The sequence below is a fragment of the Sapajus apella genome, unplaced genomic scaffold (genome assembly GCF_009761245.1).
Source record: "Sapajus apella isolate SASKATOON/1434 unplaced genomic scaffold, GSC_monkey_1.0 scaffold2, whole genome shotgun sequence".
NCBI classification, from domain to species: domain Eukaryota; kingdom Metazoa; phylum Chordata; class Mammalia; order Primates; family Cebidae; genus Sapajus; species Sapajus apella.
The window spans coordinates 18940564-18963843 of record NW_022436942.1 but is presented as its reverse complement, the minus strand read 5'-3'; the positions used below and the strand labels follow the sequence as shown (position 1 = coordinate 18963843).

Below are 23280 nucleotides of genomic sequence, written 5' to 3'. Positions count from 1 at the left end.
AGAGACAGGGTTTCTCCATGTTGGTCAAGCTGGTCTCAAACTCCCAACCTCAAGTTATCTGCCCACCTCGGCCTCCCAAAATGCTGAGCCACTGTGCCCGGCTGAATTTGTCTAAAATCTAAAGCCATTTTATTACCTTATTTGCCACTCCTTCCACCCTAACTTCTGTTAACCATCTGGCTGAGAATATGAGTTCAAACTAGAAGATGAATATAAACCATTATTTAGAGCAAAACAGGATACATGTTAATGCAGATGCCTCCTCTTTCCATCCTGATATCTGTAGCCCTGGGCCCCTCCTGGCAAGGGCAGCTGGAACACTAGTAAGAAAAACCTCAAGTACTGAACTGAGGGGCTCAAGAGGTGAATGTTTTATTGGCTCCCTTGCTAGGGGTGGGTGCTTTGTAAGCCTTCTGGAAGGCTAAGATAAGTGTCTGTGAGTTTCTCAAACTCCCTTCCCACATCAGCATTCCCCACTTTAGCCTCATCTTCCACATAAGCCCATCACAGCTTACTCTCTCTCTCTCTTTTTTTATCTTTATCTTTTTTTTTTTTTTTTTTTTTTTTTTTTGAGACCGAGTTTCACTCTTGTCCAGGCTGGAGTGCAATGGCACCATCTCAGCTCACTGCAACCTTCACCTCCTGGGTTCAAGTGATGCTCCTGCCTCAGCCTCCCAAGTAGCTGTGATTACAGGCGACTGCCACCACACCCAGCTAATTTTTTTTGTATTTTTAGTAGAGTGGTTTTCTCCCTGTTGGTCATGCTGGTCTCAAACTCCCGATCTCAGATGATCCACCCAACTCCATCTCCCAAAGTGCTGGGATTACAGGTGTGAGCTACCGTTCCTGGCCTCACAGCTTACTCTCTTTACAACAGAAGCCATCCTCTCTGTCTGCTTGGGTCCCAGCCCCTTTTTCTGATTCATTCATTAGTCCATCCAAACCATTTGAATATTTCATGGGAACATTACTGTCTCTCCATCACTTTCTTTGAGGAACCTTAATTTGGCAGTCTGTCCCAGGCTCTGTCTCCTCCCTTCTTCTGTTAATTACTCTTTCACTAATTAATTTTTTCCCAGTGTGTTTGACCCAATGGGCTCCCCTGAAATCCCTTTTCCCTCAGCTTTGCAAAGGGTAGGAGAGGGAGAATGTAAGTGTAAGGCAGAAAAAATGTGATGTGAGTAGAACTTGTTCTGAGAGAGAAGGCTCCATAAAAGCAAAGGGCTAAGTGTGTTTCTTGTTCACTTCAATGTAGTGGAGGTCATGGCAGGAGAGTACCAGGAAAGACACTCCCATCCCTGTAGCACGCCTACCTCCTGCTCACTCACCTCCTTCTCACACTACAGTCAGAGGCTTCTGTTTCTCAGACAATCCGATTCCATTCCTTACACACCTCTCTTTTCCAGTCCCCATCAAGCACACTTTTCAGCCCTTTGGGTAAAGTGTATATTGCTTGAGTCCCTCCCCTGCCCATGTGTGTACCTCTCTCATACCTCCGACCCTTACACAGCTCTTTCTTTGCGCACTCCCATTTTGCACAAGCTTCTCCCTCCCTGGTACACCTGCGTCCTTTGACCACTCACCTTCCATGCTCACTCGCTCATCCCCCACCCCCAGACACACACCTAGTCTACTCTTGTGCACACTCCCCTTCCTTGGCCACTCCCCTTTCTCCACCCTCCCCGGGCTCTCACACTTGCCCCCGCCCCTGGGGACACCTGCTCTGGCGGGGCAGGGCGGGGATGCGCAGCCGCGGCCCCTTCTCCTCTCCCCCTCCCCGTCCCGCCCCTCCCTCCATCTTTCACCCGCTTCCCGGCTCCCGCCCCGCCCGCCCGCAGCTCCGGGGGGGTCTCCGCCGCCGCCGCCGCCGGAAGGAGCCGCCATTTGCCACCGCCAAGCGCACGGGCAGAGCCGAGCCTGATCCCCGAGCCGGAGCGAGACTGGAACCCGGAGTACGGCCATGGGGGGCGGCCCCGCCGCAGGAGGACCTGGGCGCGTAACCCCGGGGGCCCGGCCCGCTCCGGACCCAGACCCGCGGGGCGCGGCACCCTGAGTCCCTCTCCCCGCCCCCTGCCCTGGCCATGGCCGCCCACCCCCCCGCCCCCGGGCCGCCAGCCCGCTCGGCTCCGCAAGCCCCAGAGCCCCGGCGGTGGCAGCAGTGAACGGCGGTCGCAGGCCCCGAAGACCCCGGCCCGGCTCGGCTCTCCAGCGCGAGCCCCCTTCCCAGCCTTGTCCTCTCCCTTCCCCCCGCCGCCAGCGAGCCCCCCTTGCACGCCGCCCCCCGCCCCCGGCGCCCGGACGATGCTCAAGTCTCGGCTCCGCATGTTCCTGAACGAGCTGAAGCTGCTGGTGCTGACGGGCGGGGGGCGGCCCCGGGCCGAGCCGCAGCCCCGGGGGGGCGGGGGAGGCGGCTGCGGCTGGGCGCCCTTCGCCGGCTGCTCCACCCGGGACGGTGACGGCGACGAGGAGGAGTACTACGGGTCGGAGCCGCGGGCCCGGGGCCTGGCCGGCGACAAGGAGCCGCGGGCCGGACCCCTGCCGCCGCCCGCGCCGCCGCTGCCGCCCCCGGGCGCGCTGGACGCCCTGTCGCTCAGTAGCAGCCTGGACAGTGGACTCCGAACCCCCCAGTGCCGGATCTGCTTCCAGGGCCCGGAGCAGGTCAGGCCTGGGCACCTGGCCCGGCGCGGAGGGGTGGGGGCGCGCACCTGGGGGTGTCCGCGGGGACCGCGAGCAGGGGCGGGGCCTGAGGAGGCTGGGCGGGTCCCCAGGACCCGGAATGGGTTTGGGGTGAGGCCAAGGGGCTGGCAGGGGACTCTTTGAGCGCTTGTTTGTGTTGTGGGGTCTAGGGTCCCTAGGAAGGGGTGGGGCTTTCTCTCCGGAGAGCGCAAAATCCCTTTCACAATTAAGAGGGACTGCTGTTTTCTCCTGTTTCCCTTGCCCCAGGGTCTCCGTAAGCTGAGGGGACCTGTTCTCTTGCAGGTGGGCAGAAAGGAGAGTGCTTCTGTGCCCACCTTGAAGGGAGGGCCGGCCAGCGCCCTTGTTTCGCTCAGCATTCCTCCCGGTGGGGCACTTTTCTTCAGTTCCCATTCTGCAACTTTCTATCTCATTCCAAAGAGTATTCTTTGTTAAAATTTTATGGGCAAAGTTGTCCCAGAATAGTGGCAGGGGGTGTCTCTGTGTAGTGAGAACTGATTCCTTGATTAAAAGGAAACACCCTGCACTCCCATCTCCGCGATTGCTCCCCTTTTTAATACATGGAAACCGAGGACTGTAACCCATCCCAGTCTGCACCAGATCTGTGAAGTAAATTCACAATGATGAAGTGGGGCAAGGAAGGCATGGCTCTGAAGCTCTAACCCTCCTCTCCCTCCAGATCCTAAGAGGAAGCCTTTCCTTTGAGAAGTCTTAAAGACTACCCATCCAAAATTCTAGGAAAAGAGAAGACCCGGTCCCCCTCGTCCTCCCATCTAATCCCGTCATCCCTTTCCATCCCTCATCTCTTTGGTATGGGAAGTTTCCCTTGATCTCTAAGGGAAACTTCTTTTCTGTTGCAGCCTTAGTTAGCCTCTTTCCCTGTCTTGGGTGAAAGGCCTGAGTTTTTTAATGTGGGAAAGTGACCTGAAGAGGAGACTTCCCTGTGGAGGGACGCGGCTTGAGTGGGGTCGGGGTGGTGATGCCTGACAGGGCCCTTCCTCACTCTTCCTCCAGGGGGAGCTCTTGAGCCCCTGCCGCTGCGACGGCTCCGTGCGCTGCACGCACCAGCCCTGCCTCATCCGCTGGATCAGTGAGAGGGGCTCTTGGAGCTGTGAGCTCTGCTACTTCAAGTACCAGGTCCTGGCGATCAGCACCAAGAACCCACTGCAGGTGAGGTGCAAGGAGAGGACTCAGAGACTGGGCGAGGACCTTTTAGCTATTGGAATCAGGGAACCTCCAGGGAACCTATTTCATTTACTCTTTTCCCAAAGCCACACTTCCCCACCATTACCACAGTCTCTTGTGTGTCTGTAAATCCTTCCTCCCTTCATTTATTCACAAAGACATTTATTGGGTGCCACTTATAGAAGTAGGAAGTATAGAAGAAGTATGAAGTGTTGGGGACAACCACCACTCCCCAACCACTACAAAAAAAAAAAAAAAAAAGAAATGCCGGGCGCGGTTGCTCATACCTCTAATCCCAGCACCTTGAGAGGCCAAGACGGGTGGATCACCTGAGGTTAGGAGTTTGAGACCAGCCTGGCCAACATGGTGAAACCCCTTCTCTACTAAGAATACAAAAATTAGCCGGGCATGGTGGTACGTGCCTGTAATCTCAACTACTTAGGAGGCTGAGGTAGGAGAATCACTTGAACCCGAGAGGCAGAGGTTGCAGTGAGCCAAGATGGTGCCACTGCACTCCATCCTGGGTGATAGAGCAAGACTCTGGCTTGAAGAAAAAAAGAGTAGAAAGAAGGAAGGAAGGAAAGAAAAAGATGTTGTTGATGCTAGCAAACATGTAGTGTTTTCTGTGTCAAGTTTTGGTGTGTATTAACTCTTTTAATCTTCATAATAATCTTATTAGTTAGATACTATTATTATCCCGTTTTACAAATGAGGACACTGATGCACAAAAATTTGAAAACTTACCCAAGGTTTCTTAGCCAGTAAGTGATGGAGTCAAAATTTGGGATTCAAATCTAGATGTTTTGGTTTCAGAGCACTTGCTCAATCCTCCCTTTCTAAAATAAGACAGACAAATGATGTCAGACAAGTGCCACATTCTAGATTTAATCAAAGCACAGAGAAGACGGATGTTGATACTGCCTGAAGGGTTTAGGGAAGGTTCCCGGAGCACCCTGCGCTCTTCAGGCCCTCCCTCCCTTTCTGGGACTCTGGAGCTTTTTCTCCCACACAGTGGCAGGCCATCTCCCTGACGGTCATCGAGAAGGTCCAGATTGCTGCCATAGTCCTGGGCTCACTCTTCCTGGTCGCCAGCATCTCCTGGCTCATCTGGTCCTCACTCAGCCCTTCAGCCAAGTGGCAACGACAGGATCTGCTCTTTCAGATCTGCTACGGCATGTACGGCTTCATGGATGTCGTCTGCATAGGTGAGGGCACCTCTCTCTCCTTTACCTGCTCCATACCTTCCTCTTACACGCCTGATTCCCCTGCCCATCCCCTGTTTCATGGCCTTATTTTCTGCCATTGAGGGCCTTTAGTGCTATCCTGGTGCACCCCAGCCCTGACTTCCCTGCTTCTCCAGGGCCCTTTGCAAATTTCCTCACTCTGAAGAAATGCTTGCTAAGTACCTCTGGCCGCGGTCTAGGCCACAACTGACCCTGGATTTCTTATTCCTATTGCTCAGGTCTCATTGTCCACGAAGGCTCCTCTGTCTACCGCATCTTCAAACGCTGGCAGGCAGTGAATCAGCAGTGGAAGGTCCTGAATTATGACAAGACCAAGGACATAGGAGGAGATGCAGGGGGAGGGATGGCAGGGAAGCCAGGCCCCAGGACCTCACGGACAGGCCCCCCCTCTGGGGCCACCAGCCGCCCTCCAGCTGCTCAGCGCATGCGGACGCTCTTGCCTCAGCGCTGCGGTTATACAATCTTGCACCTCCTGGGACAGCTGCGGCCACCAGATGCCCGTTCCAGCTCACATTCTGGCCGAGAGGTTGTCATGAGGGTCACTACAGTCTGAACTGGACTCCAGGAGCAGGGATCTTGAGTCAATGCATCAGGCAAGGAAGAGCTCTCATGGCTGCTGGAGGTACCAGCTGGACAAGGTGTTTGGGGCATGCTGCCCCCATCACTGAGGATCTCTGTGGGCAGCCTCAAGGTGGAGACATTGTCTGGTCTCTACTGCCCACTGGGTAGAGACACCTGGATGACATTTCAGTCACCACTGACAGCTCCTCACACTCATCCAGAGATGGCCAGTGGGCAGGCGGGGAGAGCAGCTTTCGTTCCCTGGAGAGAACCGTCTTTACCTCAGCTCCTAGGGCCTCCAGCCCCCTAGCTCCACCATGGTGACTTGGTGAAGGGGGACCAATGCCAGAAGAAAGGGGCCGTAGTCCCCTATTCCCCAACCCATGGCCACAGGGCATCTGGCAATAAGACTAGCATACATGGACCTCCTGTTCCCTGCATGAGGGCGGGGGACTTCCCCCTGCTCCACCCCCCCCATTGCATGGGGGAAGGGCATAAAGAATCATTTATATGCACGTGGAGACTCCTTTCTCATCTGGGGATTTTCTGGAGGGTTGGGAGGTGTGGGGAGGTTTTTCTGCACAGGTTACAAATCCCAAATGCAGCAGTGGGTTCCGAGTTGGAGGTGTGACTCCCACTTGCTGGTGAATAATTCACATTGGCTGCTTGATGGCAGTGCTCCGAGGTATCTAAGGGGTAGACCTGGACTTGCCATCTATGAATTGTGTGATTTAGAAAAAAAAAATCTCTCAGCTATGGTTTTCCTGTCTACCTCATAGGGTTGGAATAAGGATAAATGAGGGACAGGTTGGATGCCATTGCAAAGAAAATCAGCAATGACATAAAGAGATTTCTAGACTAGTTGATGGTTCATTTATTTCAAATAGTAGCTGGTATAACAAATTCTAAAATGTGTTTTTCATCTGGAGTTGCATAGAATCTTGGAATTTTGTGTTGAGTGACATAATAGTTATGGAAATATGAGGGGAAATAGACTTTGCAAATGTGAAGCATGGTGGTTTTTTGTAAGAATGAGAACTACTATGACTCTCTAAATATTGGGGCTTGTGGGCTGGGGAAGGTTGGAGCTATCCACCTTGTTCTGGAGATCACCTGGGTTCTATTAGTCCTTCCCAAGTACTGTGCTCACCCAGAAGAGCAGTGTGAAGTGGATTTGGACTCATTTGGAGTGAGATGGAGGGAATCTCCCTCAATGTTATGGGTCTCCAACCCCAGTTTAAGCTATTCCTATAGTAGTTTAGGGTCACAGGTTTGATCCCGGTGTGCCCAGCTAGTGGTATTAATGGATGGCATTCTGTGTGGAGGCAGCAGCATAGAGGACTGTTGTTTATAGAGAAAAGATTTGGGGAGGACTGGTTAAAATGTGGGTCAGCCTGAAGCCTGGGCACTTGCTTCTGTGACCTTGGGGTTGTGTATTATATGAATGATGCTGTTTTTTTAAGTGACCTATTCAGCAATTAAATAATTCCTTCATTCATGGCTAAAGTCAGATCTGGAGGCCTTTCTTATTATTGGTCCTCCTTTCAGGGAAGGTTCTGCTCTGCCTTCTCCTTGGGGATGTTTTGGAGAAAATGCTTCTCTTGTAAAGGCCCACACATATCCTTGCCCTGGAGACCTTGATACCCTCCCCTCTCCCAGAGGGATCTTGGCTGCTGTCCATGGTGCTGGTATCCAGACCCGCCTGGGGTGTAGGAACCAAAGCTGGGCTGGGGTTCGAGTAATTTCAACGTGTGGAAGTATATCACTTCCAATTTCTGAGGGAGTAGAGTGGATAGGGAACTGAGGCTGAGCCCTCTATCTGCTCAGTAGGAAACTGTTTCTCCCGAGAAAGAACCCTCTATAATCCCCATCTGGGAGATGGAAAGGCCAGACTTTACTGATTTGCCATTCACAGAAGAGCTGGTGGGGACCAAATGGGAGATTGCAAATCAGAGTGACTACTAATACCTATACTGGCAGGTAGGGCTCAGGTAGATAGGACACATATGGAGCTCCCTGTGCCAAACCTTAGCTGTCCTCTGTGATGGTTCTGCGTGGAAGGTTAGACACACCAAAGGAAATAGGCATACTCACGCATACTCTTGTATCCATTTGCACTCTGCGTCCTAAAACAAGGCCAGGTGAAACACTTTCCCCTTTCCTCCTTCAGCACCAATGGAAGTCTCGGTATAGAAGTTGGGGCCGGCAATCAGTATGGTCTCCTCTTCTTCCCTTTTTGCAACTTAAAAAGATCCTTGTCCAGGAAAAGGATCATGGGAACTGCTGCCCTCTTCAAGTGGGCATTCTTACTTGCCCGATAGAAAATAGGGAGTACGAGTGAGCATAATTCTCATCACTGATTACAGGGGAAAGAGTCTGACAGCCAGCTGGGCTTTCTTCTTCCTCAAAGCTCAAATCCAAATCTGCTAAAAATTTGGTCATTTAGGTTCAAATTGAGTTTAGTGATAGAGGAATAGGGTGGAGACTGAGTATACAGTAGGGAAGGACTAAAGAAGGGCAGAAAATGCACAAAAACCTTGATCTTTGTACGAGGCCTTGGGTCTCTGCACTGCCCCTCTATAGATCTTGCGTAATTAGATGCCTCCACAGAAGGCCTGGTGGCTAATGGAGTTTCTGTGGTCTGGGAGCCATGTCTAGGCCAGGAGGCTGAGGTGTGGAGGAGGAAGAAGTATGAAGTGAAACCTCCTTCTACACCCAGCTAATTGGAATATAGTGGGGAGTAGGGGAAGGGGGGCAAGCCTTGACATGAGGAGGGTAATCTGGGATGCAGAAGAAACTGCAATGTGCTGAGAGATTTATTTGGATGGAAGATGAGTTAATCTGTATACATCACAAGAGGAGAGCTGTGCCCAGCGTCTGGGGGGCCAGAGAATGCTGACTCAGGGAAACAGGCTCCCTCTGCCCACCGCCCTTATCCTGCCTTTGGTGCCCCAGGGCTTCTGGCCACCCCCACACTTGGCTTTCATTCTGTCTGATTCTACTTCTCTGCTTGTATCCCTTCCACTGAAGGAAATTATCTTGGAACAACTTTTCCAGAGAGGGCAGAGTGACCAATCTAGGACTTCCTTCAATCCTGGCAGTCCAGGTTCCAAAAGCACTTTCCTTGCTAGAGTCAGCATCCTCTGCCCATCTCTGCAAATTCCTAGCTCCCGGCCCATTGGTCCATTTTACAGCTTAGCCCCTGCAGTTACTTTTCACCCCCACCCCCTTAGTCTCTTACAGGAAGCCAGACTAGACTTGGCTGCTCCCACTGCAGACAGAAACATGCCTGGGTTTGTGTTACAAACCACTCTACCAGGCATCCAGATGCCCATTTTTTATGAGGGTCACCCCTAGGACCTGAGAAACCATGGAGTGTTAGGGTCTTGCCTCCAGGTTTTGTAGGAAGTAAGAGTGTGAGAGAAATAAGTGAAGGGCAAGAATGAATATTTGATTTTTTTATTCTAAAATGTATGAATATTTAAAATTTTTCAATATAAAAAAGCCAGAGGTCTGGGCAGGGGCAGGACCAAAGATGTCTCTGCCTGAGAACTAAGTGTTAGGGCAGATCCACTTAATAGTGGCCAGAGAGCAAAGGAGAGTTGTAAGAAATTGTGAACCAGGCTAGGGCAGTTTCACCTTCCTAGGGGCAGGACAAAGAAGGAAGGGGGTAGACAGAGCCTGCTAAGCTGCTTATCCCTTCTGCCACATGGTCCAGATTCAATCTAAGAATGTGTATGGTATCACCTCGTCAGAGACAGGCCCTGGCAGGAGACATAAAAAACAAATAAGGCTTCACCCTTCCTCTCAAAGAGCTCACATGCAAAGAGGAAGGACCAACCAGGTATCGACCAGATGCAGAGTTACTGAGCTTATGCTGTGATAAATGCTTAGCCAGCAGCATCAATGAACACTGTGGAAGCCCCAAAAGAGTGGCAGTTGAATCTTTCTCAGGCCATCCAGCATTATTAGCTAAAATCTGATTTCATCCTTGGAGGATGCATACACGATCAGAAGGGCTGAGCAAGGAGGGAGACCATGGTATTCTTGGGGCCTACTGAGTCAGGCCAAGTGCATACTTCACACATTGGTCAGGACCGCCTCCAGTACTTTACTGTGGTCATTCTACCCAGTTTGGTCAGATAGACAGGCCTTAGGGGAAGATGTAGCTCTTGGTCTTGTGCCCACAAAAGATCTTGTCCCTATGATGAGGGAAAGGATGATGATGGCAGCCTCTTTCCACAGGACTATCTGTCCAAAAACTGTAGGTTGATGCTCCTTTCAGGCACCAGCACAGTCCGGGTCATGGGTCTGATTGGGGCTGCACCTGGCTCAGGCTGCACCTCAAAATGTGTCAGGATCTGAAAAGGGAAGAAGGTGAGCATTACTATGGAAGATATCTATAATGGGAGAAGTGATTGGTAAAGGGCATGTATTATTAGTGTTAGAATGGTCAATGATGGAGTGGCACCTGTGGCCAGTAGAGGACTTCTTGGTTAATAAGGGTGAGGGATTATGGTAGGGAAAAAAGAGTTTGAATACTCTCACTTATACTCCAGGCCTACAGTGGGCTTATCACATTTCAGAAGATTCATTTTACCAGGTCTTACATATTTTCCTGTTTTTTTTAGGGGAAAGAGCTCACAGCTTTAGAGGGTTAGAGTCTTTCCAGAGTCTGGGGAAGGTATAAAACCTGGAGCACTCACCTGAGCCAAAGCCATTTGCAATTCAAGCTCTGCCAGGCGTCTCCCCATGCAGCTGCGCTTGCCAAAACCAAAGGGAAGAGATGCAAATGGGTGGGGGGTGGGACCCTCCCCCAGCCATCGGGCTGGACGAAAAGAATTTGGCTCTGGGAACTGGGCAGGGTCCCTTGAAGTGGCATAGTGACACAGAGTGACCAGCGTCTGATGGGAAGGAAAACAAACTTGTCAGTTTGGGCCCAGAATGGGGACAGGCATGAAGAGGAGGATATTCAGACAGGGACAAAGGCAGGTCCTGGTGGGTGATGGGGAAGTTTTTTGGGGCTACTCTTGGAAGGATCTCTCCACTGTCCCATTACATCCGAGAAAGGCATATCCTAGAGAGAGGTCAAGGGAAGTATTTGAAGGGCTTTTGGGAGAGTGTTTGAGAACAGGGGTGAGGCCCAAGATAGTGAGGAATGCCTCAGTAGAAAGGGTGCATAGGCTCTACTCACATTTTTGGGAATAATATAGTCACCCACATGAATATCTTTGTCTGGGACACGAGAATTTCCAGGTACCACAGGGTACAGTCTAGGTTGCAAAGCACAAAATGGACATGGCAAGGTAAGGCTAGGGGCTGCAGCCTCCTTCTCGTTGTTTCCAGCTTCCAAACCCTTTTTGGCCACAAGTAGAGTGCCATTTTTGTCTGCTGTCTCTCCCTGCTTCCATCCACTATTTGCTTCCCCAGCCCTTCCCTGGCATTTCCTCTTGTTCCTCCTCTCCTTCCCGCTCACCTTAGCACTTCCTTGACCACCGCCTTCAGCAGGGGCAGCTGGGACAGAACACTGGCTGAAGGGTGGGCACTGGAGCCAGGGCCCAGGGCAGCTGTGATCTCGGAGTGGAGTGCTGTCTGTACTTCGGGGTGCCGGGAGAGCTCATACAGAGCCCAGGAGAGTGTGTTGGACACCTGAAGGACAGGTGAAAGCAAGAGAGGTGTTGGGGTGTGGGAACCCAGCAGAGGGCGCAGATTATGGGACAGTCTGGGGCTACGGAGTGCTAAGCCAAGCTGGTGTACCTGGCCATAATGGAGCCCCTGCAACAGAAAAGTGGCCGCAGAGTCTGGGGAGGCTAAGCCCTGGAAGTGGGGATCACAGCACGGAGGGAGAACCTCACCGTGTCCACTCCCGCCAGTAGCAACTCTGTCACATTCCCCAGGATGGACTGGGCAGGCAACTCTTCCCGGAACAGGAAGTGAGTCAGGTGCGCCCCAGATTCCAGGTCCTCCTCGGGCTGTCCTCGGTTCCTCATGGCTGCCTCAGCCTCTCGCCGCTCCACGTGCCTCTGAGCTGCGTGGGTAGAGGGCACGTGATGCCTCGCTACCCCTGGACAGCTTTACACTACCCCATTCTCACTTCGTTCTGTGCCTTACCGAATGCAAACATCTGGTCCCAGTCTCGGCAGAGGCGGCCCCAGGGCCCGGGCACAAGGTGGCGCAGCCACTGGGGCATCGCCATGGTCAACAGCGTGGACACAAACACCGAGCCCACCGCGCGGATGAAGGTCTCAGTGTCGGGCGGTACTTGCGCCTCCAGGCAGCCCAAGCGCGAGCCGAGAAGTACCGCGGCGATGCCTGGTCGAGAGGGGGCGCCGTCAGGGTCCGGGAGGCTCCGGCAGGGCGCCCCGATGACCGACCGCGCAGCTCTGTCCAGGGACTCACCTTCCAGTCCGAACTTGTAAAATTCCCCCGCCACGTCTCGAACCAGGGCGGGCGGCCCCATGCCACGTCCCCGCTGGCCCCTCAGACGCCGCACAAGGTCACGGACCACATAGTCCAGGGTTCCGGCGTAGCGGGCGGCTGCTTGAGGCCGGAGGAGGAGCGGGGCCAGGAGACTGCGGAGCCTTTGCCATTCTTCGCCTTCCCTGCGGGGTTGAAGAGAGAGTGCGCATCAGGGAGGTGGGACGGCTCGACGGGGCTGGCTGCAGTGAAGCAGCGCGTTTGGCTGTGGCGGCCGGGAAAGGGATTGCGTCTGCCTCCTTGGGGTACAGAACCCCTGCGCCTGCCTGCGCCTGTCTTCCAGCCCCCTTTCTCCTTACTCATTTCCTGCCCGGAAGGGCCGGGATTCCCGGGTAACTTGAGTCACAGAACCTTACATTCATTCCGTCCAGATCCTGGTACCCTAGCCCAATCCTGCCGGTTTCCTCAGTTCCCAGGATTCTGGCCTCAAAGGATAAGGAGGTAGGCGGGGAGTGAGGTTGGGGCTCAGCCCGAGTGCGGGTGAAGTAGACTGGGATGGGAACCCCAAGATGCCCAAAGGTAGAATGAAACAGCCTACCCCCCACCAGGCCCGCAGATAGATAGTTAAGGGACCGCAGCTGGAGATGGCCGCTGAGGGGCGTCTGGGCTTCGAGGGACAGAGAAGACTCACGCGGTGAGCAGTCCACAAGCCCGCTGGCGGCAACGGCGGTGCTCGGTCCAGGGCGAGAAGCTGCAGCGCTCGGGCTGGGGTCCCTCCTGTCGCAACAGCTCCTCGACGAGGGCAGGGGCAGCCACGTACACGGTGCGCACTGTCCCAAAGCTGGCCAGCCAAACCGGCCCGAAGCGCGCGGCGCCCTGCACCTGGGGGAGAAGGCGCAGCGGACCCTTGGATACCTGAGCGAGGACTTTCAGCTTGACCTGTGCCCACACCAAGGGTGTTGACTGGGCTTGGGAAGAGGGAGCTTCTGCTCCCTCTCGGCTTCCCGGCTAGTGTATGCGCTTAATATTGCGAATTCCTCCTCTTCCTCTCATTTCCCACCCCTAGAAAGTTTGAGTGTGATGAGCAAAACAGGAACTTTGCACAAGGCGGACATTCAGGACCTCTCTGATCATCTTGGTTGAGGAGAAATCTCTAAAGGTTCCATGTCTGGACTGTCCATCTCAGGACGAGTCCTCAGTGAATGAATAGGAGCCCGTGTAGCTTTAAGCCGCACGCAGGCGGAGGGTACTGTGCCTTCTGCCTCCAGCACACTTGCACTGGATCTGCAGGGTCTCCAAACCTCAGGACAGCGAGAAGGTGCTTTCCGAGCGCCCTCTGCTAAGAGTCGGGACGGACTCTGCACGGGTCGAGCCCCACGGCCCCCCGCCTCAACCGCTTTTTCCTTAATTCATGGGCATCCGTTCTCTGGCTCTCTCACATTTGTTCTGCACTAGTCAGTCCCTTCTGACGCTTTCAAAGCCAGTTTCTCCAGCACTCAGTCTTGGGAAAGGCGTCCCTTCCTACCTGCAGCTCGTGTAGCCTCGACAGTCCCCCCTTGCAGAAAAGTTCGGCCAGAAACCTGGGCGTAGAGGGGCCTGGGATGTCTGCCAAACTCCGGCGCGCAGAGTCGTACTCTCGGTAGCCTAGGGAGGCGCCCAACTCGGACGCCCAGCGTCCGCGATGGTACACTCTGGAGGCGAACTTGAGGGTCTGGGTCATGGTCTGGTTTGGGGATCCCGCGAAAGAAAGCGCTTCTCCTGAGCATCTTGTCTGAACCCCTATTTAACCTTTGGGTCAGGTGATGACGCCCCGTCTCCAAGCTTTCAGCCAATCCCTCCTCCTGAGTGGTCTGTGCTGGGGATTAGCACCCAGGAACAGTAGGCGGGGCTGGGGCTGACTTCACAACTCCCTTGGGTCTCCTGTTGCAATGACCCTCATAAGAGGGAGGGCCTGAGATTTTCCTCCTGGGAGAGTACCCTCGTCTAGGAGCCTAAAGGTCTCATCCTAAGAAAGGCTATAAGGCTTTTTAGTATGGACTAGGAGACCAAGCTACACCAGTCAGTCTCTGATACTTCCACCACTTCCACCAGGGAGCCCAGCCCCTTCAGATCCATTTCAGGAATTCCCCATCTTTCGGCTCCTCCGGGAAGGGAAGCAGGGAAGAGGCACAGCTGTACATGTCCCCACATTCTTGGCTCACTGGGCTGTATCTTCTTTGCATTATTTTCCTGCACTAGCCACATCTCCCCCTCCTCCTTACCTAACATATACTGGGCAGATGGCAGGTGGGTTAATAGGCTAAAATGGCTCCTAGAGCCTCCATCTTTCTTTCTTGAGGATAAGGGGTCTCTTGGGTTTACAAGCCCCCTCCTTCCAGCCATGGGAATTCGGGGCTTGAGAAGCAGAAATGAAGAAATTTTTGTACATTAGTAAAGTTCAAAGATTGTCTCCGGGCTGTTAGAGGAGCTGAGTGGATATGGATGTTCCGATTCCCCAGCTGACTCAGTCTCCTCTGCGGGGCTTTCTGGTTAGCAGCCCCTTTCCACTTTCAGCCTCAGAATCCTCCACATGGCCATGCGGGGTGGCTCATGCCTGTAATCCCAGCACTCCGGGAGGCTGAGGTGGGAGGATGGCATGAGGCCAGAAGGTTGAGACAGGCTTAAACAATATAGCAAAACTTTGTCTCTATAAAAAAAAGTTTAAAAATTAGGCTGGGCATGGCAGCTCATGCCTGTATTCCCAGCACTTTGGGAGGCTGAGGTGGGCACACTGCTAGAGCTCAGGAGTTTGAGATCAGCCTGGGTAACATAGTGAAACTCTGCCTCTACAAAGAATACAAAAATTAGCCAGGCATGGTGGTGCATGCCTGTAGTCCCAGCTACTGGGGAGGCTGAGGTGGATTGCATGAGCCCAGGATGTCAAGGCTGCAGTGAGTTATGATTGTTCCACTGCACTCTAGACTAGGCAATAGAGAGAGAGCCTGTCTCTAAAAGAAAAAATTAAAATAAAAGAATCTTCTATAGTTTACCTCTCTGCTCCTTACTCCCTCATTCTCTACTCCACCCCTGTCTGGCTCTGTGCCAGTCAGTCAGCTCTGAAGTTCTGGAATTGAAGGTCAATGTGAAAGAGGAGAGGGTCTCCACCCCTATACCTTCCCAAGGATTCTCCAGAGACAACAGTAAAAGGAACACAGATTCCCCAGGTCAAGTCTTAGAGAAGGAGAAGACAGGAGGATGGGAGAAGGCATATGATACATACTCCAGCCTTTCCTGGGAAATGGCAGAATGGGCACGTGTATATACATACATGTTATCCCAGGACCGCAAAGTAAACACAAGTGGTAATTGAGCCCAGGCAGGCAGCTTAGATGGACTACATTCCTCATTCCAGCTAAGAAGAGATCGAATAAGAAGGGAGTGCTAATGGAGAGCAAGACCCCACAGCCTTCCAAAGATCCCCTATGGCCCAAAGTCCTCTGACCATCTCAATCAGCTGCTTTGTTTTATGTTGGCAGTGGAGGGACAAGGTGAGAGGAGCCAGGGGTAGTCATGAACACCAGTGGGTTCTGCCCGGGCAGCTCCCCACCTTCTTTGAGGGAGTACTGTGTCTCAGCTCCAGCGTTCTCAATTGGGAAGACCCGGGGCGCTTGCTCTTTTCTCTAGTCCCTGGAAGACAAGGTCCAGCTAAGGTAGAGTACGTAGTCAGTGACCAGGCAGGCTGGTTTAGGGGGTTACTGCCTGGAGGACGGGATCTTGTATTCTTCGGAAGATGGCTGGGAAATTCTTCCCTCCGTTACGTAGAACTTTCTTCCCCTCCTCAGTTGAGGTGCCTAGATGTCCCACAATAGGGTCTTCACTCTGGGAGAAGGAAGGGTCCAGTAAATCCATGGCCACTGTTCAGACTACCCCTGGCCCTTAGACTCCCATCCCATCCCTCTGACACTGAGCTAAGTTCAAATACAAAACCACTGCAGCCTGCATCTTGGCAATTTCCCTTAGACGCCCTACTCACCAGGTCCTCCAGGGGCACACGCTCAAACAGCGGGTGCTCTTCAAAATGAGTGCACATCCAGTCATGTAGCTCCAGCACATCGGTTATGGTATACACCAGCCCCTGCATAGGCAAAATCACCCTACACAGGGGGCTGCATGCAACATCAGCAGCCAAACGATGGGAGTGGTGGTGTGAGTCCCTAAATGTACACCCACTGAATTCTTAGTGAAAGGCCCCTGAGTAGGATATTCACCCCATCCTCCCCCCATCCCGACTCACCCCAACTCTCAGCACATAGGCATATTCTGCTAGCAGTGTGGGACTGATAATTCGCCACTTGTGCTTTGTCCGCTTGAAATGTGGGTCGGGGAAGAGGAAGAACATCTTTGTCAGCTGTGAGACAGACACACATGAACAGGGTTGTGACAGCCCGGCCTGCATGCCCTTACCTGCTTACCCGCCTAACCCACCAGGACCCCTCCCCACCTGGCCCTTGTAGAAGAAGTTGGGAAGGTGCTTCATGGCATTGCTACGGAGACAGGCGATGTTCTGGAAGCCACCTCCGGGAGCTGCGCGTAGGGCCCGAATCCGGTCTTGTACATAGTCTGAGACCTTCACCCGGATCTCCAGACCCAGAATCAGTGTGTCTGGAAACAGTGGTGACAGTTCCACTGGACATAGAAATAGCAATGGAATCATCAACTTGTAGGAAGTGCAAAGGGGTCAACCCAGGAAAGGAAGCCTCAATATGCAACTACCAAAGTTGAGAATGGCAAGAGAGAACAGAGATACACATACAGATAGTTTTATGCTGAAGAGGCTGGGGGAGAAATCAAAACTGTCACCAGGACAAGAATGGGAGGGGTGAGAATACGCATATATTTGCTATTTCTTTAGAGTTTCCACTGCGTTTTCACACATTGTGTTATTTCATCCTTAGAACACTCTGTGGTAAACTGTGAAGATGAGGAAACTGAGGGTCAGAAATGCCCAAGATCATAGAGTTATGAAGGGGTAGAACTGGAACTTATTTATTTGAGGTGGAGTTTTGCTCTGTCACCCAGGCTGGAGTGCAGTGGTGCAATCTCAGCTCCCCACAACCCCTGCCTCCCAGGTTCAAGCGATTCTTGTGCCTCAGTCTCCTGAGTAGCTGGTCTCGAACTCCTGGCCTCAAGTGATTCACCTGCCTCAGCCTTCCAAAGTGCTGGGTTACAGGTGTGAGCCACTGTGCCTGGCCAGAACTGGACCTGAATCCAAGGTTTCTGCCTCTATATACCATGTTCTTCCTCTCTATCAGGCTGTTATCTGTTTGGGAACATCTAAAAATAGGGAGTGGCTTGGCATACATGGGTAGGACAATACAGATAATACAAGAGGAACCCAAAAAGCAGGAGAGTGGGACAGAAGGAATGAGACCTGGCGAGGGAGGGGCAAGGGGGAGGGGAGATGGTAGAATCCCTGAGAAAGACAGTTCAGGATCACTGGCCACAATGGCTAATCTCTGACGCTTGTGCTGACCAGCTCACTGACCCGGCACCTGGCAGGTGAAATGGCTCATGTAGGGACTGAAGCCAGATAGGACGACCCAGGTTACAAGAAGCATTTGAAGCAGCCCCCTCCATTCTCCAGGGCAAAGGCCACAAACCCAGAGTAGAGGGAAGGTAGAGAGCCCTTCCATGCTGATGTCACCAGTGTCTGGATGAAAGGGGAAAGGCCAGTTATGACCCCCCACAAAACCCGCTGAGGCAGCAGAAACTAGGCCTCTTCTCACCCCAGAGAGAAGGCCTGAGTGTTACCTAACAGGCCACCATAGCCACAGCCTATGTCTGCAAACTCCACTTGGGCCTGAGCTCTCTTTTCTTTCTCATCCTTTGGGTCATCGTGACTCTGATTTTGAGTGAGTGGAGCGAAGAACTCTGGGTATAGCTCAGACCAGTCCATCTCCTCTGGCTTCACAGGGCTGTTGGAAAGAAGACACAGAAGCATGAAAAGGTTGGTCACATTATTGCAAAAGTGGTACTGTGAGTTTGTGGGTGGGTGAGGGTGGGAGCTAAATGGGAGGAGGGTTTCTCAAAAATTCTGTAACCCTGGGCCCTGTGGCCTCTAACAGGGACAATGGAAACCACCCTTAACCCCCCGGGGTGAATCATAGGTCCATCATGAGACCCATAATCACTGATCTGCCCAACTCCACTTCTGGGGGTTGATGTGACCTTGGCCGCGAAGCTGCCCTTTCTGGGGCACAAGTTCCCCTTCTTGTTAGACTGGCTGCCTAACGCACTGCGATCCTACTTTGTGTTTGCTTTCTGCAGGGAGGGAAGGTAAGGTGTGGGCAGGATTGTGTATATGTTTGCCTTTTTATTAAATCCAACAGCAAAAGCAAAAGATGGAAACCACATTGCGCCTCTATCACTTCAGTCTCAGTAACAATTTATTTCTCTTCCCAAACTTGGCAGCGCTACCGACTTAGGCCCGAAAGCCACGCCCACTCCCAACCCGCCAACTCCTCATTCCCTCGAATCTCCCGGTCCCACCCCCAAAATGACGTCACTCATCTGATAATCCCGGGTCTATCCCAAATCCTCCCAGCAGTCTCAGCACAGCTGCTCTCCCGGCTGCTTTGAGAATCCCGCCCTCCTCCCTCCCTCTGCCTGCTCCTTACTAGCGCAGCGTGTGGTCCGCCATGGGGTTGGAGTGAGCACGTTGCCGGTAGTAGCGCTTCTGAGGCGGCGGGGCCTCTGCTCCGGCAGCGTTCCAAGACTCGGCTGCCATGATCCCAGTCCCGGGTTTCTCTACCAAACCCACGTGGAGGGGCAGGCCGGGGGCGCAGGTTAATGACGCAGACAAGCGCTTTGGGGGCAGATCCCGCCCCTTAAAGACCCAGGAGCAAATTCGGCTGGGCTGGGTTGAGCTGGGTGGGGAGGGCTGTAAGGAGCGAGTGCTGGAGGGAATCTCTGCACCGTTAGTCTTCGACTGGGAGAGCGAGGCCAGGCACAGGCACCCAACAGTTTCCCTTAGCTTGCTTCTGCCTGGTCTGGGATACCATCCTAGTTGCAGGCACCTGTGCACCCCACAGGTGAGAGGGGTCTAGAGACCTGGCCTCCTACAGTAGCGTCAGTCCTTGCTCCTCTCCCCTTACTCCTGGTCTCGGACCAGTGCGTCCCGTCTGACTTGTGTGTGGTCCCGCCTGGGTTTCGCCGGGTGTGCGCTCTGGGCTGGGGCGGGAGGCGCAGCTCCTCATTCCACCTCCAGGAAGTCGAACTGGAGGAGGGGGGGCAAACTCAGGGAGGCGGGGCTCGGCTCTCACCACGGGGACAGCACGACGGCCCACGGCCCCCCGCCTCTACCCCGCTCCGGATCCGGGATCTGAGCGCCGGCCGAGGTGCCCGGGCACTCCCTCGGCGGGCCGGATGGCGGACCCGGGCCCAGATCCCGAATCTGAGTCGGAATCGGTGTTCCCGCGGGAGGTCGGGCTCTTCGCGGACTCTTACTCGGAGAAGAGCCGGTTCTGCTTCTGTGGGCATGTGCTGAACATCACGCAGAACTTTGGGTCCCGCCTCGGGGTGGCGGCGTGCGTGTGGGACGCGGTGAGGAATGGGCTGCGCCGGGTTAGGGTCTGTGGGAGGTCCAGACTCCGGACTCCGCCTCTCCCATATGGAGCCATCCTCCCGACTGTCTTTTTCTCTCTCTTATCTCCCGTAGGCCTTGAGCCTGTGCAATTATTTCGAGAGTCAAAATGTGGATTTCCGAGGCAAGAAGGTGATTGAACTGGGTGCGGGGACAGGCATCGTGGGGATCTTGGCAGCGCTGCAGGGTGCGTAACCTGGCTTTGAGGCAGGAGAGAGTGGGGACCCAGGGGCGGGGAGAAACGGGCACTTCGTGGATCTTTGGGGAGGGGGAGTACTTTGGACCCAGTCCAACCCCTTCTTTTTAAGAAACTTTTAAAATTTGTTTTTAAAAAGTTTTGTGTACCAGACAGCGCGAATTGCCTGTCAAAGCACCGAGGGTGGGAGATTGGGGAGGGCAGGAAGTAAAACTCAGGTAGTCTTTATAGGAGTTGCTTTATCGTGTTGCTCTTTTTTTTTTGTTTTGTTTTTTTTGAGACAAGGGTCTCAGTCTATCGCCCAGGCTGGAGTGCAGTGGCTCGATTCCCACTCACTGCAACCGTGGCCTCCCGAGTTAAAGCGATACTCATGCCTCAGCCTCCCAAGTAGCTGGTATTACCATACCGGGGTAACTTTTGTAGTTTTAGTAGAAGATGGGGTTTCACCATGTTGGCCAGGCTGATCTCAAACTCCTGACCTCAGGTGATCCAACTGCCTCAGGAGGTGCCTGGGATTACAGGTGTGAGTCACTGCACCTGGCTTTGTGTTGCTGTCTGTGATATCACGGAGAATGCTATCACTTAAAAGCTCCTTGGCCTTGGACATGGTCTTCTGTCAACATACACATATGGGGATACTCTGTAGGGAGACTTGCGGACATTAGACTTCATGAGTGCTTTATAACTTTATTACGAATACGTTTCAGATTCCTTAGGTTTTCATTGCTAGGAGAAACAAGCTTATGAGTTTACAAGGGTTAAGATGTGTTTTGTAGGAAGTGGAGGTAGGAATTAGACACTGCAGACTTGGAAAAGGAAAAGGTAAGGAAAAATTTGCTTCTGTTTTCTCAACAACCAAAAATTACAGAGGAAACAGTTTCACAAATTATAATCTAATGGGCAGACAAAAACCTAAAATTGAAAGCACTCATTTAAAAATTCTTACAGTGTCATCTGCCTAGGAATGCAAATTAACACGTCTCTGTTCATAGGGACAGAACTAGGTCATATTAAGGGAAGTCGAGCCAGGTGTGGTGGCTCACGCCTGTAATCCCAGCTCTTTGGAAGGCCGAGGTGGGTGGATCACCTAAGGTCAGGAGTTTGAGACCAGCCTGACCAATGTGGTGAAACCCCATCCCTACTAAAAATACAAAATTAGCCGGGTGTGGCAGTTTATGCCTGTAATCCCAGTTACTTGGGAGGCTAATGTAGGAGAGTTGCTTGAACCTAGAAGATGGTGATTGCAGTAAGCCAAGATTGTGCTATTACACTCCAGCCTGGGCAGCAGGAGCAAATATCTGTCTCAAAAAAAAAAAAAAAAAAAGATAGAAGTCTTCTTAGAGGCAGACATTCATTCTTCTATTCATTCAACCAAAATGTATTTCAAGTCCCCTGTGTACCGAGAATCATGCTAGGTATTGGGGATTCAACAACGAATAAGACAGATTTTCTCTCCCCACTGAGCTTATGGTCTAGTGAGGGAGACAGAGGACAATGCCATAGAACAAGAACTCTGGCGAGGTGTGCATGGAGCCTGTGGACATGCTCTGTCCATGTCTACCATGACTACCTGGGAAGCCACCAAGGGAAGCTCTCTGAGGTGAGAAGGAGGTGAACAGTGTGAACACAGCAGGCCCACAAACAGTGGAGGGTGCCAACAGCAGTTTTTGCATGAAGCATGGGTGGATGCAGGCAGTTATCCTAAAAAAGGAGAGAAAAGGCATGCAGTATTGATGGGAACACTGGCTTCACTTGTTCCCAGACTGGCTTCTCCTTCTTTGTCCCCTATTTAGCTGTAAAGTCAGAAAGCTGGATGTCATCTCGTTTTCTCCCCTCACATTCCAGCAATCACCCAATCCTATGAGTTATATGTTCTTTTTTTTCTTTCTTTTTTAATTTTTTTATTTTTCTGAGATGGAGTTTTACTCTGTCACTAGGCTGGAGTGCAATGACATGATTTCGGCTCACCACAACCTCCGCCTCCTGGGTTCAGATGATTGTCCTGCCTCAGCCACCCGAGTAGCTGGATTACAGGCATGCGCCACCACGCCCGGCTAACTTTCTATTTTTAGTAAGGACGGGGTTTCTCCATGTTGGTCAAGTTGGTCTCAAACTCCCAACCTCAGGTGATCTGCCTGCTTCGGCCTCCCAAAGTGCTGGGATTGCAGGTATGAGCCACCACGCCCCATCTGACCTTTTGTTTTTTCTTTCTTTTCTTTTTTTTTTTTAAAGATGGAGTTTCATTCTTCTTGCCTAGGCTGGAGTGCAATGGTGTGATCTCGACTCACGGTAACCTCTGCCTCCTGGGTTCAAGCAATTCTCCTGCCTCAGCATCCCAAGTAGCCGGGATTACAGGTGTGCACCACCATGCCTCACTAATTTTTGTATTTTTAGTAGAGATGGAGTTTCACCATGTTGGCCAGGCTGGTCTTGAACTTCTGGCCTCAAGTGATCTGGCCACCTCAGCCTCCCAAAGTATTGGGATTACAGGTGTGAGCCACTGCACCTAGCCAGGTTATATGCTCTTAATACTTCCCCAGTTGTCTGCTCCTCTTTTCATCATCTCTAGTTCAAGCCACTGGCATCTCTTGCCTGGATTTTCACAAGAGCCTTCAAGCCTCTTCATGGGGAAGTATGACATGCTCAACTAGACCTTGTGACCTTCCTCCACCAAACCCATTTCTCCTTCAGACTTCCCTATCTCAGTGAATCAAACCACTGTGCACCCAATGGGAAACCTACACATCACGGCCCTCTTTCTCACCCCCATGTCCATTATTCAGTCTATCTCCTAAAAGTCTCTTGAATCCTCTCATGTCTTTCTGTCTCCACTGACGGTTCCCCAGTCCAAGCCATCGCAATCACTTGCCTGGACTACTACAACAGTCACACTGGTCTTCCTGCTTTGACTCCTTGTCCTCATCTAGACCTCTGTGCTTCCACCCAGTGGTCAGAGTGATCTTTTCAAAATAAAACTGTAATCGTGCACCCTCTCCCCAAATCTTTCAGTGGCTTCTTGGTGCTTTCAGGACAGAACCAACACCTATGGCATGGCCTCCCAAGTCTGACCTCTCTCTTTCTGTGCCCCTTCCTCTCTTGTTTTTCGTGGGCTGCCTATTGCCCATCCATCAGTTCCTCAAACCTACTCTGATGTTCCCTTTTCTGTCTGAAACTTTTTACCATCTGCTTAATGCATATGCATCCCTCCTTCCCCAGCTGAGACATCACTTCGAAGGGAAGGCCTCCATGGTACTCCCACCCCTAGGTTAGCTTAGCCCCTCCTAGTGCATACACAGCTGTGCTAACTGGGCTAATTTTAACTTTGTTACCATTGACCTTAGGTGGGTCCTAAGTGCTTCCTG

At 52.5% G+C, this 23280-nt stretch overlaps 4 protein-coding genes across 8 annotated transcripts in view; 2 read left to right on the top strand and 2 right to left on the bottom strand.

The window, feature by feature from the left end:
* Positions 1-1092: 1092 nt before the first annotated feature.
* Positions 1093-7190, top strand: MARCHF9 (membrane associated ring-CH-type finger 9). Its single transcript, XM_032286886.1, has 5 exons — positions 1093-1134; positions 1630-2658; positions 3709-3864; positions 4892-5084; positions 5342-7190. The coding sequence occupies exons 1-5, from the start codon at positions 1093-1095 to the stop codon at positions 5674-5676; spliced, it is 1755 nt and encodes a 584-aa protein (XP_032142777.1). The 3' UTR covers positions 5677-7190.
* A 1931-nt stretch (positions 7191-9121) lies between these two features.
* On the bottom strand, positions 9122-14832 carry LOC116558919 (25-hydroxyvitamin D-1 alpha hydroxylase, mitochondrial). Its single transcript, XM_032289208.1, has 9 exons — positions 13627-14832; positions 12793-12983; positions 12084-12286; positions 11796-11996; positions 11540-11712; positions 11161-11333; positions 10879-10957; positions 10391-10588; positions 9122-10045 (listed from the first exon to the last, which is right to left on the bottom strand). The coding sequence occupies exons 1-9, from the start codon at positions 13819-13821 to the stop codon at positions 9932-9934; spliced, it is 1527 nt and encodes a 508-aa protein (XP_032145099.1). The 5' UTR covers positions 13822-14832; the 3' UTR covers positions 9122-9931.
* Positions 14833-15371: 539 nt separating this feature from the next.
* On the bottom strand, positions 15372-19178 carry METTL1 (methyltransferase like 1). The gene is made up of 6 exons (XM_032289193.1): positions 18758-19178; positions 17892-18055; positions 16582-16766; positions 16375-16488; positions 16114-16215; positions 15372-15959 (listed from the first exon to the last, which is right to left on the bottom strand). The coding sequence occupies exons 1-6, from the start codon at positions 18865-18867 to the stop codon at positions 15825-15827; spliced, it is 810 nt and encodes a 269-aa protein (XP_032145084.1). The 5' UTR covers positions 18868-19178; the 3' UTR covers positions 15372-15824.
* A 145-nt stretch (positions 19179-19323) lies between these two features.
* Positions 19324-23280, top strand: part of LOC116558883 (EEF1A lysine methyltransferase 3) — a 29347-nt gene continuing 25390 nt past the window's right edge. For all 5 annotated transcript variants that reach the window (XM_032289174.1, XM_032289163.1, XM_032289168.1 and 2 more), the window contains exons 1-2: positions 19324-19682; positions 19798-19909. In XM_032289174.1, coding sequence (XP_032145065.1) covers positions 19506-19682; positions 19798-19909 — 289 coding nt within the window. In that variant the 5' untranslated portion in view covers positions 19324-19505. The remainder of the gene's footprint in view (positions 19683-19797; positions 19910-23280) is intronic.

Bases quoted from the DNA above. Each gene is read 5' to 3' on its own strand.
- MARCHF9 (XM_032286886.1), top strand. From the start codon at position 1,093: ATGGGCTCCCCTGAAATCCCTTTTCCCTCAGCTTTGCAAAGG. The intron at 2,659-3,708 runs GTCAGGCCTGGG...CTCTTCCTCCAG, and splicing joins GCTTCCAGGGCCCGGAGCAG to GGGGAGCTCTTGAGCCCCTG. The intron at 5,085-5,341 runs GTGAGGGCACCT...CCTATTGCTCAG, and splicing joins CATGGATGTCGTCTGCATAG to GTCTCATTGTCCACGAAGGC.
- LOC116558919 (XM_032289208.1), bottom strand. From the start codon at position 13,821: ATGACCCAGACCCTCAAGTTCGCCTCCAGAGTGTACCATCGCGGACGC. The intron at 10,958-11,160 runs GTGAGCGGGAAG...TTTGCAACCTAG, and splicing joins GTGGTCAAGGAAGTGCTAAG to ACTGTACCCTGTGGTACCTG. The intron at 10,046-10,390 runs GTGAGTGCTCCA...TTCCCTTTTCAG, and splicing joins TGCAAATGGCTTTGGCTCAG to ATCCTGACACATTTTGAGGT.
- METTL1 (XM_032289193.1), bottom strand. From the start codon at position 18,867: ATGGCAGCCGAGTCTTGGAACGCTGCCGGAGCAGAGGCCCCGCCGCCT. The intron at 16,767-17,891 runs GTAACACTCAGG...TTCTATGTCCAG, and splicing joins TGGCTATGGTGGCCTGTTAG to TGGAACTGTCACCACTGTTT. The intron at 15,960-16,113 runs GTGAGTAGGGCG...TCCTTCTCCCAG, and splicing joins GTGTGCCCCTGGAGGACCTG to AGTGAAGACCCTATTGTGGG.